At 58.6% G+C, this 19,684-nt stretch overlaps 1 protein-coding gene across 2 annotated transcripts in view; it reads left to right on the top strand.

Annotated features, from left to right (window-relative positions):
- The window catches only part of TAFA5 (TAFA chemokine like family member 5), a 260,582-nt gene that overhangs the window by 208,114 nt on the left and 32,784 nt on the right, over positions 1-19,684 (top strand). For both annotated transcript variants that reach the window (XM_058568125.1, XM_058568126.1), the window contains exon 3: positions 9,837-9,964. In XM_058568125.1, the coding sequence (XP_058424108.1) occupies positions 9,837-9,964 (128 nt within the window). The remainder of the gene's footprint in view (positions 1-9,836; positions 9,965-19,684) is intronic.

Genomic DNA, 19,684 nt, shown 5'->3' with positions numbered 1-19,684 from the left:
CACACACACAACACCACACCTGTGCACACATGTGTATGCATGTCCACACCCGTGCACCCACACAGCACACTGCCCAACTCGGTCACTTAAGGACACACGATCAGCAGCTCAGCACATGGGCACCTTGGTCGTAGGAGGCTGCCCTGGCTCTGGTGAGCTGGTTGAACTGGGGTTCACTCAGATCCTCATTCCCACCTCCTAAGGACCCCTGATCAGTAGGGTTGAGAGGAGTCAAGTCAAGGTGTGTAACCCAGTCCTGGGGTGATTGACGGGCCAGTGCCATTGGGGAGGTGGAGCTGGCTGCCCCTCAGACCCTGCACCCCCACACTGAGTACAGGAGCAGGGAATGGAGGCTGCGCTGGCCTCACTGGGCCCACACCTGATAGACTCTTGCACATTTCTAAGCACCTGTGTAGCACCATGACCATCTAGACCAGGTGAGCCAGGTGCCTTCCTATCCTCAATGCCTCCATCCCTCCATCTGTTGTCCCTCCTTCCTTCAGGAACCATCCTAGACCCCTGAGTGGTCCTGCACAGCACTGGGGCTGGGGCCATCAGACAGAAGACCCCTCAATCCCGACTACTGGTGATAGCAGGGAGGAGGCTGACTGCTCATGGAGGGAGAGGGAGAGAGAGGGAGGGAGGGAGAGAGAAAGGGGGAGAAAGTGGAGAGAGAGATGGAGAGAAGGAGCAGGGAGAGAGGGAAGTGGGGAGAGGAGGAGGGAGGGAGCCAAAAGGGTTTCTAGGGAGAAGTTGTGCCCAAGTGGAGGGTAGGAGGTCTGGGGTGGGGGGCAAGAGAGTGAGGTGGGGGCAGAGCCTTCCAGAATGTCTGAGCCCCCAGGGGCATCAGGAGGAACCCAGGTAAGGCTTCTGCAAGAGCAGTTCGAGGGAGGGGCAGGGAGTCAGGCTCCAGAGGGGCAAGGCCTCTGAAGCCAGCAGTTTCCCCCTACTCTGACCTCCTGGGGGGCCACAGGGAGTCGGGGTGGTGGTCTGGGGGTCCCATTGGAGGGTGACGCTCACCCAAAGGTGGAGAGAGGAGCCAAGAGAGGGAAACCCACAGCGGGTGGCTGCAGGAGTCCAGGCAGCAGCTGCCCAGGGTCTGACACCCCTTCACCTCCAAAACCATCAGCCTTCTCACCACTGTCATCACCTGCCTGCCTGCAAAATATCCCAGCTAGGAAGTGAGGGAGGGGCAGGGTTTGCACTGGGTGTGATGGTGATGGTGATGATGGTGTTGATGGTGATGATGGTGATGGTGGTGATGGTGATGATGGTGATGGTGATGGTGGTGGTGATGATGATGGTGACAGTGATGGTGGTGGGGATGATGGAGAGAGAAGGAGAGTCTCAGGAGCAGGTTCACTGGTGGAGCTGAGCTGAGAGGAAGCTGAGGCCCAGGACTCTACCCGCTAAGGGGAGGGAGGCACAGATGCATCACAAGGAGGCTGGACCTGAGGGTGGGGTGCATTCTGTAGGAGTTGTGTTGAGCAGAGGGCCCTGCCTGCTCGTGACGGCATCCACGAGTGTGTGTAGATTGAGGGCACCTGGGCTGGCAAGGGCGTGAGTAGCAGGAAGCTTGGCTGGATCTTCCCGGTGAGGCTGAGTTTTATAATAGACACGAGACAGCTGGAGGTGCCTTCCCAGGTGGTGGCCAGGGACCAGTAAGATGGTGCTAGACCCCTCGCCCTCCATCAGGAATCCAAGGGGAGAAGAGTGTTTTCAAGGGGTTCTCTTGAGGGACAGCTGCACCGGGAGTCCCAGTGAGGGGAGGGTTGGGAACCATGGAGGCCACTGGTGCCTGAGGACGCTGGATCTGCTCAAGAGCAGGGTGGTGACAGAGAAGACTTTGCAGCCAGGCTCCCTGGCCTTTGAGGCCTCTGGAACATGCCTCCAGAAAGCGAGAACCAGGGCTGAGCCGTCTGCAGGCTCAGCAAGTTGCCCTGTGAGGCAGCACCCGTTCATGTCAGTATCCGCCCTGCCCCTCCCAGCTACCACTGGGGTGAAGGAGAAAGAAGCGGCTGACCAGGCCCCCCAGACGCTGGCCCAGCTGCGGGCAGGGCTCCGTCAGTGCTTGATCAAGTATGTGCTTTGATGACCTGGGATGAGCATCTCATGACTGCATTGGGCTGCCAGTGACTCAGGATGTTCTGTTGCCCGAGTGGCTGAAATGACCATGGAATCTTTAGGATCTCCCACATCCAGCAGGGGAGACACTGTACCCCACTGGAGGGGTCGAAGGGACAGTGGGAAACAACAAAGCTGCCCTGCACCCCGTGCCCATGGCACACACTTGCGTCCAGATCCCCAACCTCGTGTTCGTGACACACACCTGGGTCCAGATCCCCAGCCTCGTGTTTGTGACACACACCTGTGTCCATATCCCTGCGTCTCTGGGCTGGAACCATAGCAGGGCGACCCCAGATTAGGCTGTCACAGGAGACTGCAGCCCCTTGGGTTGGGGATGGGGGCTGGCGCCTCCCCTAGAGCTCTCCTGGCCTGGGGCAGGCGCCTCCTGGGCTCCCTCCTACAGTCCCAGGCTGGTCCCTGCTGGGCTCCTACAGGCCCCGTGCATGGCCAGGGCTTACCCAGTGGGGGCTGCGTCCCCCGCTCAGTGGGAGGCCCCTCTCCTAACATGCTGACCCCAACTCTGCCTCCTGTTGCACTCACCAGCTGGCCACGGCCTGGCAACAGCAATGCTCAGACTTAAATCACGTGAAAACTCCTTGTAAGGAAAAGCTGCTGCCCTGCACCCCCCACTATTGACCTAAATTGTTTTTATTATAATGTTGCAGGAGTTGGAGCAAACACCAAGCGGGAGCCCTCACCAGACTGGAAACTGGAATAAACCAAAGTCCACTTACAAATTAAACACAAACAAAACCGCAAAACCAATACGATTTAAATTTGCAGCATTAATTTTCCAGGGCAGGTGTCTGGGAAGACAGCAGCTCCAGCTGTGGGCTCGCGGGAGGGAAACGGACCTGCTGGTCTGCGGAGCGAATACCCACCTGCATTTAAACTTCTGTTTCCATTTCCTTCTGCATTTGATTCGAGGACGTGAGGTTGAAGACGCCGCTCACACGGACGGCGTGTTGAGTGAAACCATGTTGATAATTGTGTCCCTCTGTCTGTTGTGAACAGACTATGTATTTTATGCAGAGCCGTCCCGAAGGCACTCTTGATGGGGGGTCCCCATAAGGCCCCCACGCTGCCCTATTCAGATGTAGACAAGCTAGCCTTCCAGCGTGACCCAGCGCTGCCTCGAATGGGAGAAATCCAGTCATGGCAGGACAGGACAGAAGAATCCCCGCATGTTGATGCCGTGACCCCCATCCTGGGTCAGCCTGCCCGCGTGTGTCACCCACCGTGCCCGAGGTCCCCACACCTTCTCCCGGTAAAGTTGCTACAAAGCCTCTGTTCACACGGTGCTGGGGGTCCACACAGTAAGAAAACGAGGTGCGGAGAATTAGGGCTCTGAGTACCCCCACGAGGGGATGACCAGACTGATTCATGTCCCCTCCTCCCCAGGCCAACGGCGGCAGTTCAGTAACGTTCTCTAGAGAAGACCTTGGAAGGATCCACACAGCTCGCACTGCCGTCATTGTCCTGATGTAATAAAACAACCAGAATGAAGGCACACGTTCTCTGAGTTTCCATGCCTGTGTAGAGTCTGGGACTCTCAGAAGAAGGGTAGCCGCAGGGGCCCTGAGGCTAGGACCCAGCACCTCCATGCTGGTCGTTTCCAGTGGATCCTGGTGGGCTCTGCCTCCTGAGGGGACGGTGCCCAGGGAGAGCGGCTCCAGCCAGATGGTCACCAAGGGCGGTCCAGTGGAAAACTGTGCTGGGAGGATGCGGGTACATCCTTTCTCTGCCCTGGATGAGAACTTTCCTGCCTTAGTGAGATAATAAAATGTTCTTGGGACATTAGGCAGTGAGATTATTGCCATTTTTTTCATGAAAACGTCCAACGGTGTAATGAACGAAGGCCCAGCCTCCTTCAAGCTAAAGTACCCCCCAGCACACCAAGCCTGCCTCTGGTGGGGCCCCACTTAGCTGTCCACTGCTTGGGGCCAGGCTGGGGATGGGGGTGGCAGGGAGAGAGTGCCTGGCTGTTCATCAATGTCACACCTGCTGCTGTGTGACACTGAGCCCAGCCCTCGGGGGCTGGTGTGCTCACCCTGATTTTCAGTGGGTCTAGCGGGATCCTGAGCAGCAAACAGCGGGGGAGTGGTTCTTAGGACCCACTCCTTCGACTCTTAGAGGAAGAAGCTGCTTCTCCCAGGCACTTGTGCATGTCTCCCAGGCTCCTTCCTGAGGTGGGTGAGGCCATGTCCCTGGCAGCCTGCTGGGACCCTAGCGTAGGCACCTTATTGAGGACCCTCCCTCGGACCCGCCCACCGTCCTGGTGGTCAGGCATTAGCGTAGCCCCATTGTGAAGGGGCTTGACGTAGGTCACTCCTCTGACTTTCCTCAGATGTGTCCCTGCCGTCTCCTCTGCCAGGCCCTTGTCACCCTGTGGCTACCAGTCACGGTTTGCTCTACAGTTTTGGCAAATTGGCCTTTCAGCAGATTGACCAGGAGCTGCCTAGGCCAGGCTGTGTCCAGGACCTGCACTCGACCAAGCCCCAACTTCCCAGCCCGTTCCCCGCCATGCCCAGGTACAGGCATGAGCCCTGCTCCTGCTCCCCTCCCGAGACCCGGGGACCCCAGCTGCCCCTGCCCAGCACTCGCTTTGTCCGAGCCTCCTCCCTTCGCAGCCCTCGCCGTTTTCAGTTCTGTCCTTCCTGAGTGTCTGGGTGGCAGCAGAGCTTCCTTCTGGATGGCGGGAGGCCAGGGAAGGAGCCTAATGTGCTCACAGAAGGTATCTCAAGCAGCGAGAGGCCTGAGCCCGAGGCCCCCACGCTCCCCCCAGAGAGAACGGGCAGTGGGGGACCCTGCAGGCCGATACCATGGACGCGCAAGGTTGGCAGCAAGTCACAGAACTGCACACTGTGTCTGCGTGTGCACGTGTGTGGACGTGTGTGTGCTCATGTGCTGTGATGACCCTGGCTGGGGGTGGAGGGGCACCTGCTGGGTCCTGGTGGCATCTCTGGGGACGTGTGTAAGGTGGAGGGAGTGGGGCTACCCCAAGGCCAGGCTGGGCCGAGTCCAGGGGCTTCACTGCCCTGTTAAAGGCTCAGGACTCACAGAGCCAGTCCATCTGGGGCCCTGAGGTCCAGTCTGGACAAACCTGCTCACCCCCAGACCCAGGGGCAGGCACTGGGGATGTGGTCATGAATGGGACCCCGTGTCCCTGACTTGCCTTGGGCTGAGGAGCCCTCCATGATTGTGGCACGTGGACAGACTGTGACAACTGTTCCAGAGCCCAGCCGTCAGCAACCGTCACTCACACCCCCGGGCACTGGCAGCCCTTGACAGATGCCCTCCCCAGCCTGTATGTCGGGGGCCAGAGGAGATGAAGTTGTGACATGTGGCATGAAAGGCCCCTTTGTCCCCGGGACGTGGTGGCCCAGCACGATGCCTCCGACTGCCTCAGCAGGAAGTGGGCCGGGCCAAGTGAGCCGAGCTCCCCCGGCAAACAAGAGGCATTGTATGCTCAGTGCCGCCAGCCAGTGCCCTCGGCTGGGCTGGCACCCGGCACGCCCAGGCCACTGCTGGGTGGAGGACGGGCAGTGGTCAGTAACTCGGTGTGTCTGCTTGTCAGTGTATGTACCTGTGAATGCATATGTGTGTACCTGTCTGTGCATGTGTGTGCTGTTTGCACATGTGGGTGTGTGCACGTATGTTTGCATGTGTGTGTTCGTAAGTGTGTGCCTGCACACATGCATTTGTGTGACTCCTGCATTCCTGTGCATGTGCACACGTGTGTACACATGTGGCTGCAGCATGGGCAGGATGCGTCCCCCCCCAAACTAAGGCCATCAGGACCCCGCCCCCTCACGCCTTTCTCCCTCTTCCTGACCCTCAGCACCATCCCATATGCTGACACATCATATTATTGGGCTCTGTCCTGGTGACAGCAGGGCCACGTGCCCCCGTCTTCCCAGCTCTTAGAGCTGAGTGTGTGAGGAGCAGGAAGGGGAGGGAGAGGGGAGGAAGCAGCAGCCCACGTGTGCTTCCAGGAAAGTGAACTGGCCTGAGTGGAACAGAGGGTGGGCGTGCAGCGGGCTGGCTTGTCTCCCCCAGGGTCCATCAACCGCCCCAGCCTCTAGTCCGAGTGACCGCAAATAGCCTGACCATGAGAGGTGTGTGTTTGTGAGCACTGACCAGCCGAGCCCTGTGCTGGGCATTCCGGCCTGCACCTTCTCCTCTGTCCCCCTGGGCACCACGCTTCCTGGGGAGGACCAAGCCCACGGGGTGAGCACTGCTTGGTCGAGGTCCCCCGGCTGGCATCCCCTAGTGCAGGATTTGAACCCAGGCGTCTGTCCCTTCAGGCGGCCATGCTAACTCTGGTGTCTGGCTATGTCGCAGTGTGTCCTGCAGACCAGCCAGCATGGTGCGGGCATCAGGACCTGACCTCTGGCGTTGCCCGTGCTGTCCTGGCCGCCTGGTCTGTGCTGTCCCATTCCAAATGACTCGGCCCCTCTGGCAGTCTGGCAGGCTATGCTGGTTCTCGGCCTCCCTGCCTCCAGAGCTTCCTTTTCCTGCTGGTTGATCCGGGGACACCCCTGCCCTTTAATTCATCAGGACCTTCACTCAGGCATTGCACATAGGGTTTCCAGGCATTGGGGGATGCATTTCAATCCTGTAGCTTCTTCATGGGTTAAGGTTTGTACTCACTGGTGCCCAATGAGGTTTTTGTGGCATCTTTTACTGTCGCCAAAATGGTGCATCGGGGACGGTGGGGCGGCTGTGGGGACTTCTGCAGGAATAATGAGCAGACGAGGAAAAGGGGCCCGAGGGAGGCATGCTGGTAAACGCAGCGGGCTTGTCACTCCCCCGGTCCTGGGAGGGCTTGATGGAAGCATGGAGGGGGCTTCTCTCAGAGCCAGCTCGGGAAACGTCAGCCCGCGGTGGCTCTTCATCATGGAGACACTTCCAGGGCAGCCAGGAGATGCCCTGTCCCCATGAGAGTCTGAGAGCAGAATAGGTTTCTCTCCGCCCTCCCGTGGGGAGCCCTTCTCTCGGCTGGAGTATTTTCCCACACCGACTTCTCCGTTGAATGAGGGACGTGTCCGAGTCCTGGGGTCTCCCTGGCTGTCTTAGCTCTGGCTGCAGTGACAAAATACCACCAGCTAGAAGGCTTAAACCACAGACATTATTTTCTCACAGTTCTGGAGGCTGGAAGGTTGATATGAGGATGCTGGCTGATTTGGTTTCTGGTGAGGGATCTCCTGGCTTACAGACAGCCGGCCTCTCTCTCGTCCTCGCATGATGGAGAGAGAGAGAGAGAGCTCTGTGATGTCTCCTCTTATAAGGACACTAATCCTATCGGATGAGGACCCCACCCTCACGACCTCATTTAACCTTAATTATTTCTGTAAAGGTCTTGTCTCCAAATACAGTCCCACAGAGGGTTAGAGCTCGACTTGGAGGGACACATTTCCATCCACAGCATGACCTAGAAGGGAGCTGGTCTCAGGATGACTAGCTTTTGGACAACCCACCTCACTGGCTGTGGATAGAAAGATGCATGGGGGGGCCGAGGTGGCAGCACACTACCCACAGGGCCCTTCACTGTGCCCATGGCAGGCATAACTAATTGACCCCAGGACTCTTCTCTGCTGTGCTCCCTCCAGTTCTTCCGGTGGCTCATAACGGTTTGTCAGAATCGGCAACGAGACGCCAGTCACCTGGGCTGCCACCATCCTTAGCCCATTTTCCAAATTGCCTCCCAGGTCCACCCCTTTGTTGAGACTTCCCAAATCCGCCTCCCCTGGAATGGCTCCGAGGCCCACGCCCTCGCTGGGGTGAGCTCTCTCCCAGGTCCCCTGTGGCCATTTACCCACCACTCCTGCAGGGACAGTCACTGCCTGCGGGGCTGGCTATGTAACTGGGGGGCCCCACACAACATGGAGATGCAGGGACTCTTAGAAACTATTAAGAATCTCAAGATTTGGGAAGAGCATCGCGTTACCTGGCACTAGCACTTAGCGCAGGGCCGTGTACGCTGCCCAAGAGCACGCCCGTGGAGCTGGCCTCCCCCGTCAGGTGGATGCCGCATCTGAACACACGTGTGCATACACACACGTGTTTGCGTACCAACTGTTTATGTGGACAACACTTCTAGGTGATGTACATTGGGGTCCTTGGATTTATTTAAATAAAGTAAAAAAGATGAAATGGAAGAGAAGGCCCCGGAGAAAGGCGCTGGGGAAGCTGAGGGGCCTCTGAGCCACACCTTGTGTGGGGGCAGTGGACCCTCCCCGCCCTACCAGGCTGGCCAGCGAGGCTGCAGCTGAGATGCCGGTTCTCTGCTTTGCGGGGCCAGAGGGGACTCAGAACCTCAATTCCCGGGAAGTGGGAATTCCAGCAGGGAGAACGGGATGCAACTGCCTCCAAACCGGCTTGAGTTCAAGCCCCACCGGAAGAGGGAGCAGGTCCTGAGAGCTGGGCGTGGACGAGGGGTGGAAAATGGGGATCTGCACGGCCCCCAGCTCTGGTGCAGAGTGAGGGCTGCGGTCAGTGGCCTTACATCCTGCGGCCGCGTTGTTGACTCAGTGAGCTCGGGGCCAGTTCGTGAGGACACGTCTGTTCTCTCGTGACCTGGAATCTAGCCTTTAACTCTCCTTTTCCTCTGAGATCCTAGGTTTCCTGCAGTCTCCAACACGGGGGCCAGAGTCGGGGTAGGATCCAGTGTGTGTGAGCATGCGTGTTGATAACTTCACTTTGAAGTAAAATGACATCTGGCAGATGGTTGGCGTTTGATCTGAATGCCCAGGCTTTCCAACTGGAATACCCTCCATTTTTACGGATCCCGATTTTATACAAGTGCGGCCAACACAGTCATGTGTGCGATTAGAATTACGTACATTCTGTCCTAATTCAAAAAACCGCCAGTGGTTCTTTTGAGATTCGTTTAATGACACTTAGGTGCATACAATCCACATTTATGTCATTATGAATTCCCTGCTTCTAGGGTTTTCCGTCAGAGAGGAGTCTCCAGGCCACCCATCACCTACAGCCACAGGCTGGGGGTGGGTTTCCAGGAGCAGAGAAGCTCAGCTGTCTCTTGCCTAGAAGAGATTGGGTGGGAGTCACTGTGCTAATCAGGGGCTCCCTGGGGTCTCCCTGCTCCTGTGACTGCACCTCCCTCCGCTGGGGTGATGACAGGAACTCAGGGTCCTTAGTCTTTGGGTCCTGAGGTCGCTGGCACTGGAGCGGCCTCAGGTCAGCCCCGGGGAGGGCCGTGGTCACTGTAAGACCCACTAGAGAGTCAGCCTGATGGTGGCCTGGGCTGCACACTTCCTGGGGACCTCACTCCTAGCGCTGACCCCAGGCCCCCGGATCCCAGCCTACGCGTGGGCCACCCTTGTCACGTCTGAGGGGTACCCTGACCGGGGGCACCCCTCCTGTTGTCCTTCTCTGGTTGTCAAGTAGAATCCAGACATAGGAGAGAACTAAGTTGTCCCCTCCAGGAACGGGCCGTGGCTGCTCCTCCAAGCTGTCTGCAATGCCCTCAGTTACTGCTTGCTGAGTGGCCAGCAGCAGAGCCGGACTTGGGCAGCGAGCACTCAACTGGGAGACGAGGGGGGAGCAGCAGCCTGGCCAGGCCACCCCGACTGACACCAGGCACTGGCCCCGGGCCTTCCTGTCCCTGATGCCTGGCGCCAAGACCCAGCACTAGGAGTCGTCCCGTGTCCCAGGTGGCTGACCGCTCTCTCTTCTCCCCACAGCGCGCATTATCAGAACGAAGCAGTGGTGTGACATGCTCCCTTGTCTGGAGGGGGAAGGCTGTGACTTGTTAATCAATCGGTCAGGCTGGACGTGCACGCAGCCTGGGGGCCGGATAAAGACCACCACGGTAGGTACCTGGCTCCCTTTGCTTTCCCGTGGGAGCACCGGGAGGGTCAGTGGGCCTCGGGGGGGCACGGAGCACAGGAGGGGAGGTGGACCCCACGCCTGTGATGACAGGGACAGCTGGAAGCTGGTCGCTGGCTTCCTCCTGTGGAGAGGCCACCAGCCCCCCCGCCCTCCCCAACCTCCTCCCCAACCTCCTCCCCACTCTCAGAATATGCTCTGGGACCAGGCGATCTCGGGCTTTCCTTGGAGCAGCGACATCAGATTGGCCTCTTGAAAAAATTGCTAAAACAGCCCCTCTGAGTTCTCACAAAGAGGCTGTTGGTGCAGGAAGGCGGTAATCACCGGTGGATTTTCCCCTGGTCCCGGGGGGCCGTGGCCCCACCTCTCTGTGTAATTCCTGGAGGAGACTCAGACGCCAGCAGGGCTTTCCAGAACCTTCCACAAGGGCCCCAGATCTCCCTGACTTAACATTCCCATGGCGTTGAGGTGGGGCTCATGGTCAGGAGATCATAGCCTGCTCCAGTCCTCGGCTTTCTGTATTAGCCTCACGAGGAAGAGCCTGGACTAGGGACGACAATCTGCCAGTGGGAAGTGGAGGCGGCCCCCTGGACTTGGCCTCCAGAGCGCCTAGTGCCCATCCTTGTGAACTTGGTCCCGGCAGGGCAGCGCCGGCTCCCTAGGCTGCTCCTATCGCAGCGAGAGCCTTGAGGAACCGGCCTTCAGAAGAGTGGTCTCAGAGGTGGGCCTCACAGCCCCTTTGCCCGCTCCACCTCCCGGTTGTTGGGGAGCAGTGTGGGGGCAGGTTGGTTTACTTTCTACTGTAAAGACATGAGGCAGGCCGGGCCGGCCATCGGATTTCTTGAAGGCCTGTTGTGTTGGTGGGAATTTGGACAATTCAGCCTTTTCAACAGCCTCTCCTTCAAAGGCCTGGGCCTGGCCTGGGAGCGCCCACCCCAAGCGCGGCTGGCCGTCCGTGCGGAGCATTGACGGCGGGCTGGAGTGGGCCGTCCCCCGGCCCGCCAGGTGTTGCCGCCGCCCCGCGCACCTGTCTGAACCGTCAGCTGTGCTTGTTTTCCCGTGTTCAACACGGAAGTCAGTGATCCTGTCCTCACACCTGTGAAGTGTGCTGGGATCTGCGAGCTCCTTGCCTGCCACTTGCCTCACACTCCGAGGGGGTGGGCGGGCTTCTGAGGTGTGGCTGCCACCTCCACCAGCATCTAGGAGGCGGCTGAGCCTTCTAGGTTCCCGTCTGTGTGCTGTTCTGGAAAGAGGGAGACCTGGGGACAAGCAGACCCCTGGTTGGCTGGGGCCGCCATCCCCAGATCCGTGGGACCTGAGGGTCAGTGTGTGGACGCCCAGCAGGGCCCAGGGCAGCCCTGCGTGCAGGAGTCTTTTGAATGAACACCCAGAGGAGGCGAGGCCTGGTGGGTAGGCGCCAGACCGCCTGCCCACTGCAGTGTCCCTTTGCAAACTTGTCGTGTTTTCCAGCCGGGGAAAGCCTTCCACTCCCACATGAGAGCCCAGACGGGTGCTGATGTACCGAGCACCTAGGCATACTGTGGTCCCTACAAGGACACAGGCCTGGAGGTTAGGAAACCTTTGTCCTGACGAGGCCTCTGAGGCCTTGCGGGGCCACGGACAGGTCACTGTCCTTCTTTGGCCTCGGTGTCCCCCACTATCTCAAGGTGGCCGTGTGCCTAGGGGTACGGCGGGGTGGTCAGGCTGCACTTGAGGCCCCGCATGTGTTCTCACAGGCGAGTGGGGCTTCTCGTCTCATCAAGCCCGCGAACCTTCCCAGCTCCCTGCACTCGGCTCCCTGCACTCTCCCCCACGACCCTCGCAAGATCCGTGGGGATGGCTGCGTGGGGCAGGGGCACCAACCACCCTGTCCTGCGGCCCCTTCTGCAGGCCCAGCCCCCCCACCCCCGACTGCCCCTCAGTTCCTTAACCCACTCAGAGAACCTTGCTGAGGCTGGTGCAGACCCTCCTCCCATTTGGCCCCGCAGGCCTGCGAGCTCGGACAATCATCTTGGCTTAAGAGCCGTGCAAACTGCAGCCGGGAGAGGTTGGTGACACAGATGGCCTGGTGGTCAGGAGGCTTTGGAGGGGGGCGGGTTCCATCTGCTGGGTCTGCCCAGCTCAGAGGCTGGCCCTGACTTTGCCTGAGCCCCACGTGTCTCCTGGCTCAGAAGACACATTCTCTGACCTGCCCGCCCCAGAGGGCACCTGGCACTGTGACAGGTGCACAGGCGGGTGTGTCTGCTGGCCCAGGTACCGCGGGAGAAGCCCGTGGTCCAGGCGCAGGAAGGAAGCTGCAGCCCCCGAGCACATCAGGGAGAGGGGCTTCCTCTGGGGGTCCTCAACTCCCCTGGAGGGGACAGCACCCACACGTGGAGGTACTGCCCTGCTTTCAGTGGGCGGAGCATGTGCAGGGAGCTCCGCCACCTTTGTCCTACGCAATGGCCCGTGGTGTCATATTTCACACCTTGACAGATCCAGTTAAGTGGCTGTGTGATGACTCCAGGGGACCCGGGGGGCTCCTTTATCTTCCCAAGAGTCTGCAGAGGGGCTCTGGCTCTAAAAGAACCTCAGCCCTTGGTGACCTGCTTTAAAAGCTTCCTTGTAAGGTGAGCTGAGCTCTGGACCCCAACACCACATAGTTGGAACACGTAATCCCACTTGCATGATGGCATCCGGATTCTCTTCTAGATTAGCACTGCAGGGTTTCACATTTTACCGTAAATTGGTCTTCTGTGAAGTGGGCTTTAAGAGACTCATGTGATGGGCCCCGTGATTGCCAATTCCAACCCAGCTGCCCATTCTCAGCCCAGCCCCCTGCAGCCACAGCCACGGCTGGAAGTGGCAGTCACCCCGTCCCCGTGTTTCCCACCAGACTGTCAGCTGCTTGAGGGCAGGCACTGGGCCTTATGGTCCCCAACCCCACTCCCCACCCCAGGCCTGCATAAATGTGTGGATCGACTGATCAACTCATCACCTGAATCCAGGCCGCGGACATGAGCTGCAGTTTGCGTTTCCTAGATCACTGCTTTTCCAAGTGCAGGTCGTCACCCCATTAGTGCGTCGTGAAATTAATTCAGTGGGTCATGATCAGCATTTAAAAGAAGGAGGAGGCAGTAGAATGAGAATGTTTGAGTGTGTCCGTGTGACAGGGTGACCACTCACGCCCACGGTCACAGCGCAAGGTACAGTTATGATCGTATGCAGTGATGACAAGCTGGAAACCTCCTGTCCAGGGGGTACTCGGAGGAGGACCTGGCATCTGTGGTGGTTTTCAAGGCACTGCTTTCTCGCTCTGTCCTGCCCTGTGGACTTTGGTCTGCACTGGGCAAAGTGACCAGAGTGGACATTGCAGGCTCTCCCCAAGGTCAAAAGCAGCATCCCCTCTTAGGCACCCCCACGAGGGGTCCTGCTCACTGGAGCCAGGCTGTGAGCTGATGGTCACCCCTGCAGCTTTCCACCGCTCAGCTCTGCCAGGCCGACTCTGCCCCTCACAGCAGGTCTCCCTGAGCAGGCAGAAGAGGGAAGGAAAAGGCTGGAGGTCGGAAGTGGGGAGTTTGGGCCCACACAGCAAGCAGAACGTCTTCCTGCCAACTCACCGCCTCTCCCCGCAGAGGTTAGCCAGCTGGGGCTGCACACCGCACGTGTTAGTGGTGTTCAGGAGTATTGTGATCTGTGCTCACTCGGCCACAGTTTGTAACCTTTATATGTTGCAAGATGCTCCACTGTGAGCTACTGTAGCATCTCCTAAATCAGAATAAAACAGCCAGATTAAAATCCATTTTTCAAATTAGCTATGAAACACCGCATTTGGATACTGTAGTGCACGAGCACCCCATTGTGGGGGGCAAGGAGCGTGCAGTGGGATGTCTGTACAGTTCTGTTCAGGAACCTGGGTCTCATGGAAGCTCTTTACACCAAAGCATGCTTCCCCGAGAGCGGAGACTCCGGGAGGAGGCCCGAACAGCAGCTCCCTCTGATCGTGTTTGCGCCTGGACGTCCAGATTCTACCTCGGCCCAGGCGTCCCAGGAGCACGCCAAGGCGAGACGTGGATGGCTCCCCAGGGGTCTCCGTTAGAGGAAGGGAGCGCCCAGGTCTGCTTGGTGCCCGCGGCCCAGCCAGCGGCCTGCTGGTCAGCACCTTCACTTCTCACATCTGGTCATAACCTGGCTGCCGACGTGGCTGGGTGGCCCTGCTCCAGCCTGCCAGCTGGTTCTGGAGGTCGGTGCTCAGTGTGGACTGAGCCACGCGACGTGAAGGCCTCTGATGGGTTTCGTGTCCCTTATTCTTGCTGAGCGCTCCCTGAGCCTCGTGCCAGAGAAGAATCACAGCTGAGGGACTCTGGATCTTGTAACACTAACGCCAAGGGTGGAGGGACTTCCTGGAAACCAGGATACTGGGTGAAAACTGAAGTCCTGCGCTGTGAGACCCTCTCAGCTCCTGGAGGCCTCGGTCAGGACACGGGGGCTTCTTTCTGGGGAACTTACTGCGCGAGTTTGCTGTGGCCGCCATAACAAGTGACCACACACTTGGTGGCTTCAGCAACAAAAATTCATTCCTCTCAGTTCCGGAGGCCAGAAATCCAAAATCAAAGTGTCTGCAGTGCTGTGCTCCCTCCAGAGGCTCTAGGGGAGGACGCTTCCTGCCCCTTCCAGCTTCTGGGGCCTCCAGGGCTCCTGGGCTTGTGGCTGCATCACTCCAGTCTCTGCCATCACGTGGCCATCTTCCCTGGCCTGCGAATCTCCCTCTCGTTCCTCCTATACAGACACCAGTCATTGTATTTGGAGTCCACCCTAAATCAAGCGTAATTTCTTTTCAAGATCCTTAGCTAATTACATCTTAAAAAACTCACTTTCCAAATAGGGTTACATTCTGAGGTTCTGGGTGGATCTGGTGAATTTAGGGGGAGCCTACCTAACTTACCAAGCCCAAAGCACAAACCTGGGTATTGTGCATTGGGGTCCAGAAGCTTCTGTGAAGCCCACCATCTGCCCCTCGGTTCTCGAGCACCATGCTCTCCACACGGGTAGAAGGCAAAGGATCACCGAGGAGAGAGGCAGAAACACACCAGAAGTAAAACGACCCGGGACCTTGGAGAGACAGGAGCACAGCGGAGGACAGAAGAGAAGGAGCACAGACAGACGGACAGACAAGCACAATGAAACCAACACGCAGCACGAGGCGTGAGAGGCTGTGCCAGGACACAGGAGGACGTGGGCAGCTGGAGGTGGACACACGTACTCTGCTCCTTCTGGGAGGGGGCATCCAGTTCCCCTCACTCGCGGCCGGCCTTCGTCACTCGCTTGACTACTAGAATGGTGTGGTGGGGACCTGTGGGGACCTCCAGGAAGCTCTGGAACACTGGATCCCAGACCCCAGCCCCACGTAGGATGTTGCATCCCCCTGAGGCTGCTGTGCCGAGGAGCACAAGGAGAGCCCCGGGGCCACATGAGGAGAGAGAGGTGCCGGCCAGCCCCCCGCCATCCTGTCCCCCACTGACCGCATCATCCCGCCAGGCCCAGGCATCCCAGAAAGCAAAGGAGAGGTGTCACCCCAGCCCCCGGAGTCCCAGATTTGTGAACAGAGAGACTATCATGGTTGTTCTAAGCTGCTGATTTGGAGCACCGTTTGTTACACGGCCGGAGCTCACTAGAATTAAAGGAGCGTTGGGGAGACAAAACACTTTTGGAAATTACATATGTGTGTGTGCGTGTGTAACAGAATTTGTTAAAAATCTGGTAGGATGTTTGGGATGTAAAATTAAGGAAACATCAGAAAGCCAGAGAGTAGAATTGTTGAAAAGAAGTAGGAAATAGGAAAGGGAAAAATAGAAGATCAATTCCAAGGCCTGAAGAATCTAAGATCCAAAAATAGAGAAAAATGAAGAAGAAATTATCAAAGAAATATTTTCTAAAAAAAATTTACAGAACTCAGCGACGTGGACTTCCCATGTGAGCGCTCACCAAGGGCCGGAAATGAGTGAATAAAGACCATCCTCAGGCGGATCAGCATGAGATTTCAGGCCGCTGGAGATGAAAAAAAAAAAAAATTCTAAAAACTCAGAGGGAAAAAAATAGGTCACGTACAAAGACTCAGACCTCAGAGTGCCTCTGGCTGCCCAGCTGAATCGCTCAAAGCCAGAAAACAGCAGCACCAGAGGCCAGAGTGTGACCCTTGCCCTGGAATCCCACACCAGCTGGGTGGGCCATCAGGGGTGAAGGGAGATGGCTGAACGGGGATTTCACAGTTAGAGGAGCAGTCCATCGGGGAGAAGGGAGATTGCCGTCCCAGAGTTCCATAACTGTGGGGACCACACGTCCGGGGTGGAGGGAGAATGTGCTCTCCCACGGGTGCGCCCCACTCTTGATCCTGTGCGCCCATCCTCAGGAAGATGAGGAGGAAGGGAGCCCCGGACAGCCGTGGAGCAGCCCCCAGCACAGCCCACTGCAGCAGGGGAGGGTCTCCATGGAGGAGCTTCCCCAAGGGAGGGGTCAATAGAAGATGCTTCCAGAATGGTTGTGGGTAAATTCCAAATGCATAGGAAATCAAGCCGTGAACTAACCTGATGAATTCCCAGGAAAGCAAAAAGGAAAAATAATCCCAGGAGACTCCACAGAAATTTCCAGGTTTGGGGCTTGATTCAGCATTCCTTCCACGTGGTTTCCTTCCCCCGTATTGATGAAGCCCTTGCAATCTGTGGGTCACTCTGGTTGCTGTTGGGGACGTCCAGGAACTCACGAGATGGACACCAGCCCCACCTCGTGGAGCCTCACATGGATCGTCGGGCACAGGCTTCAGGGAGGGGCGGCTGAGCCGAATCAGGCAGGAGATGGTCGGGAGAGAGGGTCCACCCAGGCCCCGTCCCACGGCCGGCCCCTGAGAGATCCTGGCTTCTTACGAGTTCAGGAGGCCGGGACATCACCAGAGTGAGTGAGGCAGGGCCCGGGGGCTGCATGGAAGATGCTGGAGTCCATTCTGAGCGCACTGCGGGCCACAGAGTGACTTGGGGAGTGACACAGCGGGCTTTGCCTTTGTGAGGCCAGCTTGGGCCATGGAGTTGAGGTCACTCTGCCAGGACAGGGCAGGGCTGCAGATGAGACACGGTGGTCCCAGCAGGTGGGCCCAGCAGGAGCAGAGAGACCGCTGGGTCTGCAGGGTATGTGAGGGGACAGGGTGACGGACAGTGTGGCACGGGGAGTGGGGAGAGGTGGGTGTCAGGATGGACTCGTGATTCCCAGCCTGATTACTCCCGTGGATGCCCGTGCCACTTCCCGGCCTGCACACAGCAGGCAGAGCCACGCGGCAGCGGCCGTCAGAGGTCAGAGGGGCCAGGGCTCATTGAGGACAGAGGGAGGCCAGTGTGGTGGAGCTCCCAATGTCCATGTGGGGCTGTTTGGAGGCCCCTGAGCAGGGAGGGTGGTGACTGTGGTCTGGAGGGAAGTCAAGTGCAATCCTCCGCCGGGTGGCTGACCACACGAGCGATGAGGGGAGGAGGTGGTGTAGCCGATCTGTGCAGGCCCTACTGTGCACCCTATATTTGCCCCAATCGGAGCACCCACCAGGAAGCCTGAAGTTCGTCTCCCTCCCCAGAGCACAGCCAATCCCGGGCTCTGGGGCTCCTCTCCAAGGCCCATGGGTCACCCAGAAATTCCTGCAGCCTTTCTGATGCTGGCGGCATTAGGACCTCTGCAGCGCCTGGGGGTCACATGTCCCCAGGTTCCATTCCCCTTGTGAGTCCTCCCACTTTGTCTTTTGCTGGGAACATAGCTCCCTTCCTGCTCAAGGTGGCAAGGCGCTCCTTCGCCCTCAACTCCAGGACTTGGGGGAACTCTGGGTGCAGTTTGTCACGTCTCCTTGACCGGCCTCGCTCTTGTCACAGCTGGAGGCCTTCTCTCCCGTCCACCATCTTGCGGTCCATCCATCACAGCAGCCGGCGTGTTCTGAGCGTTCCTCTTTGCCGGGCCCAGGCCAGCCCACCCCCTGGGCACTGGGAGCCGCAGGCTCTGTCCCCAACCTGAAGGAACACAGGTTTAGTCCGTTTCCTGAGCCCAGGGCTTCAGGGGTCTGCAGGGCTCCCTGCTGGCTGTGAGCTCCTGCAGGCAGGATGAGCCCCACCCCGGCCAGGAGGGCGGTGCCTCCGGGAGGTGTTTGGTTGGTCTCTGCTCTCGAATGAGCCATCCCAGCAATTAGAAGCTTTTATTGCAGGGCTGAGCTTCAGCTGCCATTCTACTTCTCATTCTGAAAACCAATAAAAGAAAAATGATTCCAAGCCCCGAATGAGGCGGCCTGGGGCTTTATCGACCAGAGGCCACAATCCGCCACCATCTGGCAAGTGTCCTTGTCTCCTTTGGGAGGAGGGCGACCACTGTCCCTGAGGATCATCTGGAGTTTCCATCATCCTGCCAGGCCGGTGTGCTGGACCCCCAGCAGAACCCCCGCCCACCCTGTGAGCTGAGGGCCTTCCTGGCCCGCCTGGCATCTGGGGCTGCTCATTTGCCACATCCTCCTCCTGGCGCAGCTGGTGGCTGGGCCAGTTGGCCTCACTGTGTGGGGAGGGCTGGGGCTCATCCGCCCCCCAGAGTGCCCACCTCAGCAGACAGGGCTTCCTCCTGTGAACATTGCCACGGGCCAGCCTCTGCTGCCTGCTTCTCCTGTTTCAGAGACACACAGCCTGTGATGCACCTGGGCATCTTCTGAGCTGGTCCCTGGGTCCAGGTGGCACACTGCCTCCTGGGAAGGCACCTGGAACAGAGAGATGATGGTAGGGGGCAACTGGGGTTCCGTGTTGATCCGGTTACCCGACAAGCAGATCTGGCTGCGTCACGCCTCGTCCCCTGCTTGGGGACCTGGGATGCAGTTGAGGAAATGGGCCTGCAGGGGTCCACGGCCCCAGACACGATGGTGCCATCTTCCTCGTCCACATTAGGCAGGTCAGCAGAGCGCAGGGACTGAAGATGAGGTGCAGAGAGCAGGGCTGGGGCTCTAGGGAATTCATCAGCCCTCAGGAAGGGACAAGGGGCACCACTGGAAAATCGCAAGTCCAACTTGCACCGTGTAAGAAGCTCCTGCCTCAGACGCAGCGGGTCCCCGAGGAGGGAATTAGTGAACGTTCGTGACGCTTGTATAACACAATTACACATCTCCACGTAATGACAGAGGGATAACAGATTTGCCTCTCACGGACTAACGGGATTTTCACCTGCAGATTTTCTGTTTGAATCCCACATGCAGGAGCATGAAGCTGAGCCCCTTCTGTCCTGAGCGTGCCCATGAGCACTGTGCTTCCGGCACCTGCTCAGGGCTCCCCGCTCCTGAACCACGGCTAGGAGGGCTCCTCAGGATGAGATGGAAGCTTCCTGTCCTCCGCTGAGGGCTCCGGCCAGCAGAGAGCAACGGGAGACTCCCCCAGTCGCTGCATGTGGGCTCGGCCTGCTTTTCCCCGGGAGAATCCTTGATAATGTCGTCCCTCTTGATCTGGGTGCCGGGCTCTGCGCTGTGTGTCTGTGACGCGGGGCCACCCCTGCCCCTTGGGAGGACCAGGGGGACAGAGGAGGAGCCGGCTGTGCTGTGAGGTTTGGGGCTGAGCGGCCCCTTGGGCAGGGCTCAGAGGCTGCCGTCCGTCACCCAAGTTTGATGGGATGGTGTTTACGGCAGGCCCTGCAGGAGCCCAGATGGCGCACAGAGTGTGGACTGGGTGGCCGG

The sequence above is a fragment of the Diceros bicornis genome, chromosome 25 (genome assembly GCF_020826845.1).
Source record: "Diceros bicornis minor isolate mBicDic1 chromosome 25, mDicBic1.mat.cur, whole genome shotgun sequence".
Taxonomy (NCBI): Eukaryota; Metazoa; Chordata; class Mammalia; order Perissodactyla; family Rhinocerotidae; genus Diceros; species Diceros bicornis.
This window is presented reverse-complemented; position numbering and strand designations above follow the sequence as displayed.